The sequence below is a fragment of the Ostrinia furnacalis genome, unplaced genomic scaffold, assembly GCF_004193835.3.
Source record: "Ostrinia furnacalis isolate ACB-3 unplaced genomic scaffold, ASM419383v2 OfSCF2838, whole genome shotgun sequence".
NCBI lineage: Eukaryota > Metazoa > Arthropoda > Insecta > Lepidoptera > Crambidae > Ostrinia > Ostrinia furnacalis.
The window spans coordinates 214314-229406 of record NW_021133077.1 but is presented as its reverse complement, the minus strand read 5'-3'; the positions used below and the strand labels follow the sequence as shown (position 1 = coordinate 229406).

At 38.6% G+C, this 15093-nt stretch overlaps 2 protein-coding genes across 2 annotated transcripts in view; both read right to left on the bottom strand.

Annotated features, from left to right (window-relative positions):
- Window positions 1-162: 162 nt before the first annotated feature.
- On the bottom strand, window positions 163-3404 carry LOC114356622 (uncharacterized). Its single transcript, XM_028309879.1, has 5 exons — window positions 3215-3404; window positions 2489-2663; window positions 1702-1923; window positions 998-1131; window positions 163-271 (listed from the first exon to the last, which is right to left on the bottom strand). Exons 1-5 carry the CDS (start codon window positions 3298-3300, stop codon window positions 205-207), a joined length of 684 nt encoding a protein of 227 aa, XP_028165680.1. The 5' UTR covers window positions 3301-3404; the 3' UTR covers window positions 163-204.
- A 91-nt stretch (window positions 3405-3495) lies between these two features.
- LOC114356616 (endonuclease/exonuclease/phosphatase family domain-containing protein 1) overlaps window positions 3496-15093 on the bottom strand; it is a 32333-nt gene continuing 20735 nt past the window's right edge. Inside the window, exons 5-7 of the mRNA XM_028309871.1 lie at window positions 10161-10325; window positions 4588-6896; window positions 3496-4326 (exon numbers count right to left, since the gene is read on the bottom strand). Of these exons, the coding sequence (XP_028165672.1) occupies window positions 6661-6896; window positions 10161-10325 (401 nt within the window). The 3' untranslated portion in view covers window positions 3496-4326; window positions 4588-6660. The remainder of the gene's footprint in view (window positions 4327-4587; window positions 6897-10160; window positions 10326-15093) is intronic.

Below are 15093 nucleotides of genomic sequence, written 5' to 3'. Positions count from 1 at the left end.
CCTGTCCTATCGACTAATTACATTTTCTAAATACGCAATTAAAATTCCTAGAGTTAAATTTATAAATTATTTATTAAATTAACTATCAATATCAAGATATACGCATAAAAACTAAATGCAAAATTATCGTAAATTAAACGCAACTAAAATAAACTTCACTAAAAATAAATATTACACCAGTCACTAAATGCATAACCTATTGATTCACTTTTTCTGCCGCAGCATTTTCCTATGGGCCTTCACTACAGCAGTTTCGTCGCATGCCCTACATCTGAAAACACCAAACACGCTTACATTGATTATCGTTCGTTTCAACCGAATTTCGTCTACAGCTGGATAAATGCTCTCCTACGAAATTTCGCAATGATTGGTTCACCAGAAGATCGTCGGCTTAGCCATGGAGTCTGATTAATGAAGGAGCCTAAAAAGAGCGGCAATCCCAACTTCCCAACTAATATTATAAATGCGAAAGTAACTCTGTCTGTCTGTCTGTCTGTTACGCTTTCCCGCTTAAACCTCGCAACCGATTTTGATGAAATTTGGCATAGAGATAGTTTGAGTCCCGGGAAAGAACATAGGATAGTTTTTATCCCGGTTTTTGAAACAGGGACGCGCGCGATAAAGTTTTTCTGTGACAGACAAAATTCCACGCGGGCGAAGCCGCGGGCGGAAAGCTAGTTTAAAAATATTTCACTGAACACAACAGCTTGTAAAGGTGCTCTCACTAGGAGATTTGGCGTATGTATCGTTACATCATCGAATTGAGCATTACATCAGTGAGAGAGGAAAACTGACCATTATTGCTTATAGTCGAAAGTTCCCGGTGAGGGAGCACCTTAAAACTTCGTAGGCAAATAAAATTCAGATATTTTAAAATTACTTACCACTCATTTTTAGACCCGCCTTTGATTTAACAGACTATGCTTGGTCATTCCAGAGTAAGTTTCCACTGGCTTAATTTATTATCTACTTTTTTTAAATTATGCATCTAACTTACTTGGGCAGTTGAAACTTGAGCCAGAAGTCTTTAGTAGCGTCGCAGTGCGCGCGCAACTGCTGGTTGTCCCAGCGGACCGTCTCCATTCGCCACTCGGGCGACACCAGGTACGGCTGCAGCTTGCGCAGGGTTATCTGGGAACAACGACGATGCGTCAAAAATGGGAAAAATACGCCCACCAAAGTAAAATGGCATCTTCGATGTAGATTAGATGTGGGTAGAGTAAGCCAGTTCTTGCCCTTTAGGCTTCTAGCTGCGCGTAGAAAAATGTTCCACAGTTTTGAATCTCCCGAGTTTTTCACAAGTTTCCGCGAATACCCACCCAGCCAGTTATTGATTGCCCTTTCGAACTTCTAACTCTTTCAGTGCGTTTAGAGAAAGATCTATCTATACCTTCTTTTGACCGTATTTTCACGTGTGTGTTGATTTTCTCATCCAAAGAATCTGATAATTGTCACTAGGTTTGTCTCTACAAACAAACTTAATTGAACTAACCAAAACTTCTTGCCCACCACGGCATGTTCCGATTAATGCTGAGCGGCCCCTATTTGACAGCAGGGCACAATGTTTTTCTTTTTATAATTTGTTTAAATGTGATGTCGCTCTTTTTGTCAAATAAAACATTATTTACTTTTACTTTTTTACTACTTTGAAAGAGTCTACCTACAATGTAATAGGCAAAATAAGAGCTAAAAGAAACTCACAGGGTTAGACGGCGCCGGGTGCTTAGCGAACGGCGCCTGAACATTAGTGTACGGAGCCACAGCCTCCTTCATGCCCTTGGCCATGTCGCTGATGTACATGTCTTCGCACAGAAGCTCCCTGGCCCGAGGGTCGTCGATGTCGTCCATGCTGACTGCTGGAGTCATCACCAACCGCGGGCGCGTCTTCTGGGCTTGCTCTCGCTCTATGTCTTTTGGCTTTTCCTAGATCCGCATAGAAGAAAGGAACAAAACAAATTACACTTCAAATAAATAGAACATGATTACTTATCAGCTTGAGCAAAATGTGCAACGTGGCAGCGTTACTCTCGTATTTTGCCTAAACTTATTTACTACCCTCGTGAGGTGGTTTTCAACTAAACTTTTTTTGAGGTAGGTAACCAGGTAGTTGTAAAATCACAATACTTACTACGATTTTTTATGACTGTTTACCTACGTTTTTTGCAAAACAATTAACTGTGACCAGAGTAAATACAAATGAGTAGGTCATCTTCATAGAAACGCACCGAGCGCGGTTTGCCTGTGAGCGCGCCAATATACGTATGCGGCGCGCACGCACTCATTTGTATTTACTCTGCTGTGACTCACTAAAGTTCTGACTTGTGATTGATATCAAAAAAATATTCGATTGCGAGCGACTGAAAGATTTTTGCCACAAGGTCCGTCAAGGGGGTCTCCCTTAGTAGTGGACAAATTAACAATTATTTTTGACTTAGAAAAGCTTGTCTAGTTTTTAGACGAGCCAGATCATTTAGAAAGTCTTACTCACATATCGCTCCTGCACCTTCCACGGGTTAGTGCCGACGATGTCTCTGGGCTTGTGGAGCAGGTCAAAAGGGATGGACTGCGCCTTCCAGTCCGACATAGTGTGCACGTCCCTTAGAGGAGGCGGTCGTCGCATCATGCATGATGGTTTCGTCTTGTATACCGTCGCTACTGGCGCCCTAATGTTGTGAAAACAGTCTTTAACCGCAATCCTAACGCCCGTATTCAGAAACATTACTATGAAGTCTCAAAGTGCGTGGACGCACAGGGTGACACACGAACCAATCACAGAGCTCTATTCAACGCTGTACGTTCGATTTGCTGCTTCACATAAGCAAGCATCGTTTGTGAATAAGGCTGCGTTTCCACCAGAGATGAGCTACTTCGCCTTGGTAGGTAAATGAAGCGATTCTATTGGTTCTTTACAAACAATTCATCGCTACGTATCCTCGCACATATCTGGTGGAAACGCAGCCTAAATGTATCAGTTCGCGAGTGAGACAGAGACAAGTCAAGTTACAGTCACGGTCTCCCTCGTGATCCCATCAAGGGCCCTCGCCCACGGCGACTTTTTGTACCGATGCAGTCGCGCGTTGGCATCATTTCTGTAGTGCGTTGCAAATGCGACTAACGCGCGTTAGTAGCGATGCTGTCACGCGTTTAAGTCGCTGTGGGCGAGGGCCCTAATGGGACAGAATCCTGGGACCACGAAATGGACAGGGGACTTTACCTGAATTCCTCCTTCCGATAGTCGTTCAAGTATGTCGTGGGGTATTCGAATAACATGCCTTCCATTTTTACAACCTTGTCCGGCATTGTGAGAATGTTTAACTTATAGCGGCTGCTACGTTTTCGCTTAATATTTATTTCTTCTGCTTATAAATTGCAGCACTTGATGACAAGACAGGCAACATGCGTCAGGTTTGATAGAAAATCGATGTTTGATTTGTCTAGATGAAAAAGTTAGAATATTGATAAAGGTTAAATAACGACGTTAAATAAAAGAGTGTGTTAATTCCAATAATTTAATTCACCAATAACTTACACCAAGAAATATAACATTGAAAAATATACACGATATAAATTATCACAAAAAACGGGTAATATTTTGTCAGTAAATAATTAAAATCAAGATTTAAAGAATGTTCTACGCGGAATTCCTGTCGTGGTAGAGAAAATAGTCGCTAACTCTGCAGATCTACTAACCTTTTAAAAGTAACTATTATTTGTAAAGATATAGATAAATTGCACCCGACATTTTCTAAGCACGAAACGAGATCAATATAACTTTAATATAAAAAAATATTTAAGTAGATATCTCTCCGTATTTACAATTCCCTAGATACTGGATCACAATCGTGCAAATTCATTGAGTTAACTACGCCTTAATATACATATTTGATAACATATCTAAAGGTTTGGCCAAACCAACGCGTGCAGTCTGCGTGCGCGATAGCGATCAGTATAGCCATATAGCCATGTGACATGCAATAAATAATTTGAATTTGATGTGTATGAATTTGTAGCGATGAGTTCACATCAACGCGTCCTGTCATTGGTCGCGGCGATCTATGCACGCACAGTGATCGCCATCGTCGACGCAAGCTGAATGTGTTGGTTTGGCCAAAGCTTAACGGAGCTCTCCGCAGGTACTGAGAGGTAAAGTGACAGCACATCGGACTTACATTTTGTGGCAAAAAAGTACTTATTGCAATACAATTAGAGGCCACTATAGCTTGATGTGCTGTATGTACTCAGGGCTCTTCCACTGAACGTTTGAAATCGACGTGGAAAATTTTCTTTCGCATCAAATCCTGGCTACCTTCCATCAGAATAAGGTCATCCCAACTAATATTATAAATGCGAAAGTAACTCTGTCTGTCTGTCTGTCTGTCTGTCTGTCTGTCTGTCTGTCTGTCTGTTACGCTTTCCCGCTTAAACCTCGCAACCGATTTTGATGAAATTTGGCATAGAGATAGTTTGAGTCCCGGGAAAGAACATAGGATAGTTTTTATCCCGGTTTTTGAAACAGGGACGCGCGCGATAAAGTTTTTCTGTGACAGACAAAATTCCACGCGGGCGAAGCCGCGGGCGGAAAGCTAGTATTTTAATATAGCGCGGAGTAGACATCGAGAAGTACTCCGAATGCATTTTGAATTTTATCTATTTATTATTAGGTTCAAAATTGCGATTGTTTTTTTTAAGTAGCTTAACGTAAAGGCCACTCTCATTAACCTACTATGACGCACTTTCCAAATGAACTTTATACTACATGATTTCAGTGTATAAATTCAAACTCGATTGAAAAATATACATTCCTTTGTCTTGATCAAGGCCTACTTAAAGTTGTTGTATCCATCTCGAATTATTACCTTAATATACAGATGAGTACATATTACTAGCCCTAAAATATATTGCTTCTCTTTGATATTTTCACGAGATCTCACTAGTAATACAGACGACTGCGTATTTTCCGAAATTACTTAAGTTAGGGTTAAGGTACATTCACACTGGGGTGACCCGTACGTGAAATATTTGTATGAAACATATACTTCTATGTTTTACTAGAGAGGCTGTGGTGAACTTAGATATTGGTCATTGAATTAAAGACATTTATCAATATTATCATAAATTAATTTAAGTTAATAGTAGCGAGCTAGAGGAGTGGCCTCTCCACAGTTTCACCCCAAACAAATATTCAATCTACGGACCACGTTACGTATCAATGGGACTATACCTTTAAGCATCACTCGATGTGGACTACGCCTAAACCATTTCAACTTTAGTGTCCGTTCATCACTCCAATATCAATTTTATTCACACTAACATTAGATTATCTCTCACAAAAAATATAGTAGTGAAATGGCGTAATGTTAAAAGGCACCTACCGATTTGCTATTAGATTAAAGGAACACTTTTACAATAAAACTACTTGTGGCCCTTTACATAGCTTAGAGTTAATAAACTGATGGGCCCCACAAGGTAATAAAATTATTTACTGATTGAGGCTAAATTATTAAATAAGTTTTATTCCGATTCGCAAAGTTTTGAAATACTGTTATTTTTATAAAAATAGGAAGATATTTTAACGCTTCGAAATTATGAAACTTGGAAGAAAATATTCGTAAATAAAAGCTACTGATATCTATTGCATCAAGAAATAATATACATAAATCGGCTTTTTAGAATGAATCAATCATGCAGTTGTTTTAATACACAAAATATTTCATACATAAAGAAATTAATTCATTTAGATATACATTATTTCTTGAAACAACGAATCGAACGTGAAAATAAATAAATAAAATACTGTCATATTATCGAAAAAGCACATTTTTGGTCAAAGCTCCATAATGCCTTATCTTATCAATACATACAAATATTTACAATATTTTCATACAATTTGGATTTAAGGACGCAAAAAAGTTTCACTACCGATAAATAGAATTGTCAAATTTAAGTAAAACAGCAAAATTGACAGCCAATAATTAATTATTTGAACTAGGGTGACCAGAATATGACTGACTTCAGACAAAAAATAGATTTTATCTTCAAACCAGTGTCACGTTGGCCTTTTTATACGTAAAAATATTAAAAGTTGCTACTCTTATTACAATAATAAATAAACACTAAATTGATAACGTACAATATTTACAGTAACATAATAATATACTAAATGCCCACCATTGGAAGTAAACACCATACCACTATGTTATGAAAATAAATAAACAAAATATTTAATAAAAAGTTATGACCTAAGAATATTTCTATTATAACTCTCCATTATTAAATACATTATTTGGTAGATGTAAATTCACGATGTTCCAAAAAATATCAGTACATGACCGTAAGTTCACTAGCAATAATATTTTTCTGTATTCCATTAGTATTTAAAATAGTAGCAAAACATTTAACGTAATAGAGAAATATTAATTACATTAGTATTTTGGCATACGTTCATAATTACGGTTAAGGCTGAAATATCATTGGGAAATATCATAGAAATTACAATAAAAATATTTGGCGCCATCTTTGACATTTGCAAATGGCGGCGTAATCTCAATTGAAGTAGAATATGTGTAGCAACACTATTAGAAAGCATTGTATTGCTAGTAGAGCTGAGGGGAGATAGTATGCTAGGTTTTCATTGTGTCCGTGTTTGGATTTGTTTTTATGTCAATCGGGGACTTTGATTTCTGCCCAGACGGGGCAGAAGGGGGAGGCAGGGCCGCCCCACGACCAACCCCGGGGTATGGCGAGATGACTAAGCCCCGATTTGACAACCCCCGCGTGGCCGTTGAAATGGCTCTTTTCTACTACCCCTGGGTGAAGGATCGTCGTCAAACCTGTGTATTGAGCGTCGACTGTCGTGGAGATTTGTTCGTCGAGCAGCGGTTGGCACGTTCGTAATGCTGTAAACAAAAAAAAATCATTAGATTTTGAATTAAGAGCACAGATAACAAATGTCATTCTAATCCTATCAGGATTAATGGTTATCCTTTTAAATTCCACAGCTTAGTCACCCACAAGGTGGACCGACGACATCTTAAATGTAGCCGGAAGGCGCTGGACGCAGGCCGCTACCAACCGGGCAGCATGGAAAGCATTGGGGGAGGCCTATGTTCAGCAGTGGACTTCCTATGGCTGGGATGATGATGATAATGTGACCCTAATAATTTAATTGTTTTTATGTAGCATCACTATAAATAGCGACCAGATAGCACTGATTTAAAATACATTTCAGGAAGTGCGCGGACAGATGATTCACTATTGAAACAAAAGCATATAGAGTAAAATCTGTACTGCTATAGTGACCTACAAGCAGTATCTATCAAATACAAAGGTCAACTACATATATTATTGTAACAGGATTTGGATGGAAAAACGGTTAGTCATGATTAGATGATCCTTTTTGTCATACACAGTCATAATGACACGCTGTTTCGGTCAATAGAATTGGCGTGGAAATTCATAAAACTGACGTCATATCTGTTTACTCTTTATTTTGATATTTTACACATAAATACACTGTGCTTAAGTAATTTATCTTTTTCAAAGTCAACCGACTGAATTATATTGATATTTTACACATACATACAAAGTCCATGTGCGTTATTAAAATCGATTGTTATTTGTAACTGGTGTCATAATTAGGGTTGCCAGAATACCTATGCCATTCAGTAATATTAGTTTTCGGTGGTTGAGTTGACGTAAGTAGGTATACGTTTGTCACAAGAAGACCTATAGTGAGTCTACACTTCTAAAGAACGTCATAGCCCAAATATGTGCCAGAATAATCCAATGATACTTGATTACGTATAGTCTACGCGAATATCGTGAAAATTTTGCACATAAGATATGATAAAAATCGTCTCAAATAGATACTAACGGTCTCAGTGATTAACCCAATATTACATTATAGAAACAAAGATAGGTTCACTCAAATTACTTAATAGGTCCTTATAAAGTTCAGTGTCTTATCTGAGGTTTTACGGTCTTAATACTAACAAAAAACTATCTCAATTTACAATGTAATAAAGCCGTAGATTTTACTGTCTGAAACATTGTAATCTTTGTACCGGTTCCGATATCGGTCAATATGGATCACTATTATTCCAGACCGGATTTCAAAGATAACCGACATCGTGTCGAAACGATAGCGACACTATGCTATCGAGTACTAATCCTATTAGACAAGATTAATGTATTGATTGTTGCTAAGAACTCATAAAAAGTTATGAAAGAAACGTGTATGCAATTATCGATTTATGGATTGTAGTAATATGTTGAGCATTTTGTTATTTATTGACTAGCTTTCCGCCCGCGGCTTCGCCCGCGTGGAATTTAGTCTGTCACAGAAAAACTTTATCGCGCGCGTCCCTATTTCAAAAACCTGGATAAAAACTATTCTATGTCCTTTTCTGGGACTCAAACTATCTCTATGCCAAATTTCATCCAAATCGGATCAGTGGTTTAGGATTAGGCGTGAAAGCATGACAGACAGAAAGAGTTACTTTCGCATTTATAATATTAGTATAGATAGATTTAGGTAATTTCACAAAACTTACACATAGCAGATACCTACTGGTAAAAGTAGGGCAAGCATAATCAGTAATCGCTGATGACGATACCAGTCTGACTGATCTCCTAATAAGACTATCTTAAGGTTGACGGCTTATAAATTAACAGCGATAAAAAAAGGTAGGTAATATGTAGAGTAGATTAACAGGCTTGAATTCAGAATCAGACTTTTTCTATGCAATCGCCTAATGCTTTGCTGCCCTTGAAGTATACATTGACCAGGATGGTGACACGTAGCATTCTTCTACTTCTTATCGTGTCGACAACAAACCTAGTGTCAGCCCAAAACTCCGCTACAAGAGTGGCGTTGTCAGCAGCATTCATTAAATCCTCCTGAGCCTGAGTGCAGTTGCGTAGCTTACTGTCTCAGTTACAATGTCCCACTCACCGAGCACGTTGTACCAATCCCGGAATTCCCCCAAGAACACCAGTTGAAGAGCAGCAGTCAGCTCGGCCACCCTCGTTAGACCCTCTCTCATACTTTGTACTGTAGCTCCTCTTGCAGTATTGCAGTATACATAACCAGTTTAGTGCCATGTAGCTTACTGTCTTAGCTACAATGTCCACTCACCGAGTACATTGTCCCAGTCCCGGAACTCCCCGAGGAACACCAGTTGTAGCAGCAGCCATCTCGTATACCCTCATTAACCTCTTACCCTTTGTCACTTTGGTTTCTCTTATAACATACAATGACCAGGATAGGGCCTGGCTTGTGTTTGCTGTAAGTCCACTTACCGAGTACATTGTCCCAGTCCCGGAACTCCCCCAGGAACACCAGCTGAAGGCTAACAGTAGCAGCCAGCTCTGCCACCCTCACTATCCTCTCACTCTTCAACTTACTGTAGCTTCTCTCGCAGAATTCGTTGATTAGGAGGTTGCCTCATGTAGCTTACTGTCACAACTACAATGTCCACTTACCGAGTACATTGTCCCAGTCCCGGAACTCCCCCAGGACACCAGTTGTAGCAGCAGCCATCTCGTATACCCTCATTATCCTCTTACCCTTTGTCACTTTGGTTTCTCTTTTAGTTTACAATGACCAATGACCATAGTGCTTTGTGTTTGAGCTGTAAGTCCACTCACCGAGTACATTGTCCCAGTCTCGAAACTCCCCCAGGAACACCAGTTGTAGCAGCAGCCATCTCGTATACCCTCATTAACCTCTTACCCTTTGTCACTTTGGTTTCTCTTATAACATACAATGACCAGGATAGGGCCTGGCTTGTGTTTGCTGTAAGTTCACTTACCGAGTACATTGTCCCAGTCCCGGAACTCCCCCAGGAACACCAGCTGAAGGCTAACAGTAGCAGCCAGCTCTGCCACCCTCACTATCCTCTCACTCTTCAACTTACTGTAGCTTCTCTGGAAGAATTCGTTGACCAGGAGGTTGCCTCATGTAGCTTACTGTCACAACTACAATGTCCACTTACCGAGTACATTGTCCCAGTCCCGGAACTCCCCCAGGACACCAGTTGTAGCAGCAGCTATCTCGTATACCCTCATTATCCTCTTACCCTTTGTCACTTTGGTTTCTCTTTTAGTTTACAATGACCAATGACCATAGTGCTTTGTGTTTGAGCTGTAAGTCCACTCACCGAGTACATTGTCCCAGTCCCGGAACTCCCCCAGGAACACCAGCTGAATGCTGACGGCAGCAGCCAGCTCAGCCACCCTGGAGAGTCGTTCGCACTCCGCATCGTTGAGGCTGCCTTCGCAGAATACGTTCACCATGATGGTCGGTCGTCCGCAGATGAGAAATGCTGGAAAGACGATAGGAATCAGATAAGTAAAGGTGCTTTCTAGTAGTAATAATAAATCTATCTCTTTCGTACCTATTGTACGAGTATAAGCCTTCCTTGCTTAGTTTGAGACTAGATGGCTTAATGGCTAAGTGAAGTAGCAAATCGAACGCACAGCGTTGAATAGAGCTCTATTCTGGTTCGTGTGTCACCCTGTGCGTCCACGCGCACTGTGAGACCTCATAGTAATGTTTGTAAATACGGGCGTTAGTATAACATGTCCAAAGGAAAGTAAACATAAGTTTCCTTTCTTTTTAACCGGTACCGTAAGGATTTCTACAACGACTTGTCTAAAATATACATTACGATTGATTTTCTGCACTGAACTTAAACAATTTGGACTCTATGTTACCAATCACATACTTGAAACTAGGCTTGAATTTGAATCAAGTTTTAATCGTCATTTAATACAGACTCATCTCTTGCGCACGAAAACGAACAGTGCGTTTCACGTATATCTTAAAGATGGCATGAAAGAATGTCGCGCACGCAAACTGTGACGCGTACACATAATGCTTCGAGGAGCGTAGTGTGCAGTGCCATATTATGCCATCATAAATTGTGACTGTGTTTTCTTCATCACGAAAATAAGTGTTGGTTTGATATTGCTATTATTAGTCAAGGTGCAGCATTGAGTTAATTGAGGAAAGTCATTAAAGAACCTTCATAAACCAGAATATATTCTAAAGTTAGGTATTATCTTCATTTTTCTAAATAAACCAATGCACAAATCAAAATAATAAAGCAATAATCTAACTGTATAGCGATTTTTGAAAGTTAAGTCCTTTTTTACGGGGAAAAAATGCGTTGATTCGCATACCTACCCTGCGGAGACAGGGTAGGTTTTGTGGGGCTCACCAAGTCAGAAGGACGAGGCATACTCACAAAAAAGACCCCGATGCTCCGTCACTCGCCATAAGTGCTAAGTCTAGAGCTAACTCTATCTTGAAACAACTACTAAATGGCTTGATCACGATTCCTATAGTAAACCATAACGCATTCTGTAACTATCCTTACAGAGACTACGTAATTTGTATTGCTTGTTATTCGTGTTCTCTTACGTGGAAGTGAGAGGCCAAAAAAGGCAATGATCCTTACTGCCTTGAAGATCACCTTCCGTTTAAATTAAAATAGCGCCATTGAAACAGGTGAGATACAGGCCAAGAGCTTCCTCGTTGTGGATAAAAAAAAAAAACTGCAGACTATTCGTAGGGTTGTAGACCATAGTTGCTCTTTTTAACCGACTTCAAAAAGGGAGGAGGTTATACATATGTTCTGCTGTATGTATTTTTTATACCACACTACAGTTTCTACTAAAACAATACATAGCCTGCGCTACTGTGAGGAAGGCTGCATACAACCGTTAAGGACGAAGCACGAAACGGATCGTAACAGTATTAACTCTAGGCGGTCAGTATTCTTTGGATGAAACTCCACACACTTATCCGCGCCGTAACGTAAATACCTTGCCTCGGTTGACAGCGCGGCGAAAGTCGATTCGGTGTTGATCCCTTTCCGGGTTGATAAGTGTGCTATGACCTTTATACGTATTCTTCTGGCTACTCTGACTTGACAAAATAAAAAAAAAACTCCAGTTTTTTTTATAGCAGAACAAGAAAGTAACAATAACGCAATTTTTTGACCATTACCTTGGGGACCTTGGAGTTCTGTAATCTATTTATAGTTCCATTGTCATTTTTGATTGGTCTTTCACGGCACAATAGGATTCTATTCACGTTTCACTTCAGACAAAAGAGAGACCTAATAAAACACTATAAACATAACTATGATAAAATTAGATAGTGCTTTCAAGGGCATATAAAAGTAATAAATTAAGGTTTTTGTAAAAAACGATATATTACTTATGGTTGTTTCATTTTCAATCATCATAATCTTAAATTTTAACCTACACCCAAACATCTATACTAATATTATAAATGCGAAAGTATAACTCTGTCTGTCTGTCTTGCTTTCACGCCTAAACCACTGAACCGATTTTGATGAAATTTGGCATAGAGATAGTTTGAGTCCCGAGAAAGGACATAGGATAGTTTTTATCCCAGTTTTAGAAACAGGGACGCGCACGATAAAAATATGTGAACTTTGTCTAACTTTTGAAACGAAACGGAAACGTAACGCGTACGTTGTCGTTTTCATACGATTTACAATCTGTGACTGTGATACACCACGACACGTTTATTAAATCAATACCCTGACGCCTGTCTGAAGAGATCCAATTGTGGCAATAAAAGAGTTCATTTAACTGCCACAAAAAAACTCGTGCTCGACAACCTTATCAGAGGTGACCTTTCAATGACAATTGCACAGATTGGGCCAATTAATTCTGGCCCCTGTGCCGTTGCAATAAAGTCGCTGCATCGCAGGTCCCCGGCACTTGTAAGGGCAAGCGCGAATTTGCATAATTGTCGCAGAGTGGCCCCATTGTGGCGAGTGGACGCGCTATAGATGGAGCCGTCTTTACTTTTATTCATAGTCTAATGGCTACAGTCAGCGTCAAATAGTTCGTGACACCCAAAGTGACCAAAAAGTTGTTACCACAACCTTATTCCGATTGTAACAAAGACGTGCGAACTTTTTGACTGCTTTGGGTGTCACGAAGTAATTGACGCTGACTGTACTTTAGCCATTTCATGAATAAGGTTTGACGAAAATTTAATGGAACATTGGCTCAATTCTCAAAAGTATTTAATTTCTATTTATATTAGCCTTCATTGTGGTGGGCGAGTGGACGCGCTATACAGAGCCGCCCTGACTGAAATATTCATAGTCTAATACAGGCACTTTAGCTATTTCACGAATAATAAGGTTTGACGAAAATCTAATGGAATAGACTAGATTTTGAACATTATTTCAAAGACATTTCATTTCCATTAGCCTTCATTAAAGTGGACGAGTGGATACGCTACCTATAGATAGTCATTTTACATGATAAGTATTCATAGTCTATTGGACTTTGGATAAGATACTTTAACTGGTAAAGGTCGCGGGAAGAACCTGGATGCGGGCGGCGCAGGACCGTTCATTGTGGAAAACCTTGGAGGAGGCCTTTGTCCAGCAGTGGACGTCATTTGGCTGAAACGAACGAACGAACGAATTTTAACTATTTCGTGAACAAGATAGATAAACACTATTATTGTACATCACACAAAACAAGGAAAGAAATACACACAAAAGAGACGGGACACTAGGCTGTCTATACATTTAAGAAAAAAAGTGATCTCTTCCAGACAACCTTCCCAGAAGATAGTTGTTTAAAATAAGTAGAAGAAAAGGCGGTGATCGATTATATAAAGTGTAAAATTAGAGTATTCGTTGTCAATGTTATTCAGCTTTGTTTTTCAGATTGCTGGATTCATTGGGGCAGACTAAACTTAGATAGGTCGCCTTCAGTCAGACATGTCTAGACGGCTGATTAATTGACTTGGGTGACGGTTCCGAGTCGGAACCGAGTTTAGTCTCGATATTGCAAACTTAAATCAACGATGGATTGGTGTGGTATCTGTTAAATACTTTAGAGAAGTGAAAAAAGGAAAACAAAATGTTTCCTATATGGTTTACTAGCTTTTGCCCGCGGCTTCCCCAAGTAGCAACAGATTATCTTCATAAGGCATTGAAGATATCTTGAAGACTAGTAGCCTAATTCCAGCCGTTGTCTTGGCCAAGACAATAGTCGCACTCAAGAAATCTTGAAGTTATGCCCCAAGACAATGGTAAGCAAAAAAGGGCACAATCCTTTGGAAATCACTGAGACAGAGTTAAGACAACGCTTAAGGCAGACTTAAACCCTAATTAAGAGTGTAGTTTTAAGAATTTCTAAACAAGTACTTTAATATAACTTGTAGTATGACTGTAGGCAAGGAAATAGAGTTCAAGATATCTTGAATACTTATTTAAGAGTAATAATTATTTTTGCAGCTAAGGTTTATTTAACTTCATGAAGAACTATGTAAGACACTTTTTATTAAAGAAGAACTTTAATTTAGTAAACATTGTGATCTTTAACACTAAATCAACTTTAGATAAAGGTTAATGAAAATGGCGATTAAATTATTTTAATAAATAATTTATATTATGTTTAGAATAGACCGTGAATGTTATTTTTACATAGGAAATATAAAACGCATTGTGGTTTCTCGTGTAAAATCAATGGATAATGTTATAAAACAGGAGGGCCTTGAAAAAAAACCTAATAAGATAAATAAAATATTACGAAATTGTATTGTATAAAGAAAACTTTGAGGTTATAAAATAATATTTTATTTTATGCAAACGTTCTTAGACATTTATGCAACTAGAAAAAGTGTAACAAAGACGTACTTCAATTTAAATGTCCTCTTGATATAATATTATAGGTAAATTTCTGATTTATTTTTTGTTACACATAGCTCATAATGGCGGTAATTCTAATTCTTAATGTAGCAAGAGTATAGAAGATTTTGAATTTGTAAGTTTAGTTAAGAAAGAGTTGAGTCAAGTTATACTTTACATAGTATTAGTTTAGAAACATTAGATTTAACTTACACTTAAAATTCACTTGATGAAGTATTACTTAAGTGCATATGGTATCAAGTAGATCTTTAGTTTTATTTAGTTAAAACTAGATAGTTTTCATTCTGTCTTAGTCTTGCTAAATTATTGGTGCTGCTATACATTAAAGAACAATTCATTTACTAATTAATTTATTAATTACATGATTTCTCCCTCGGAT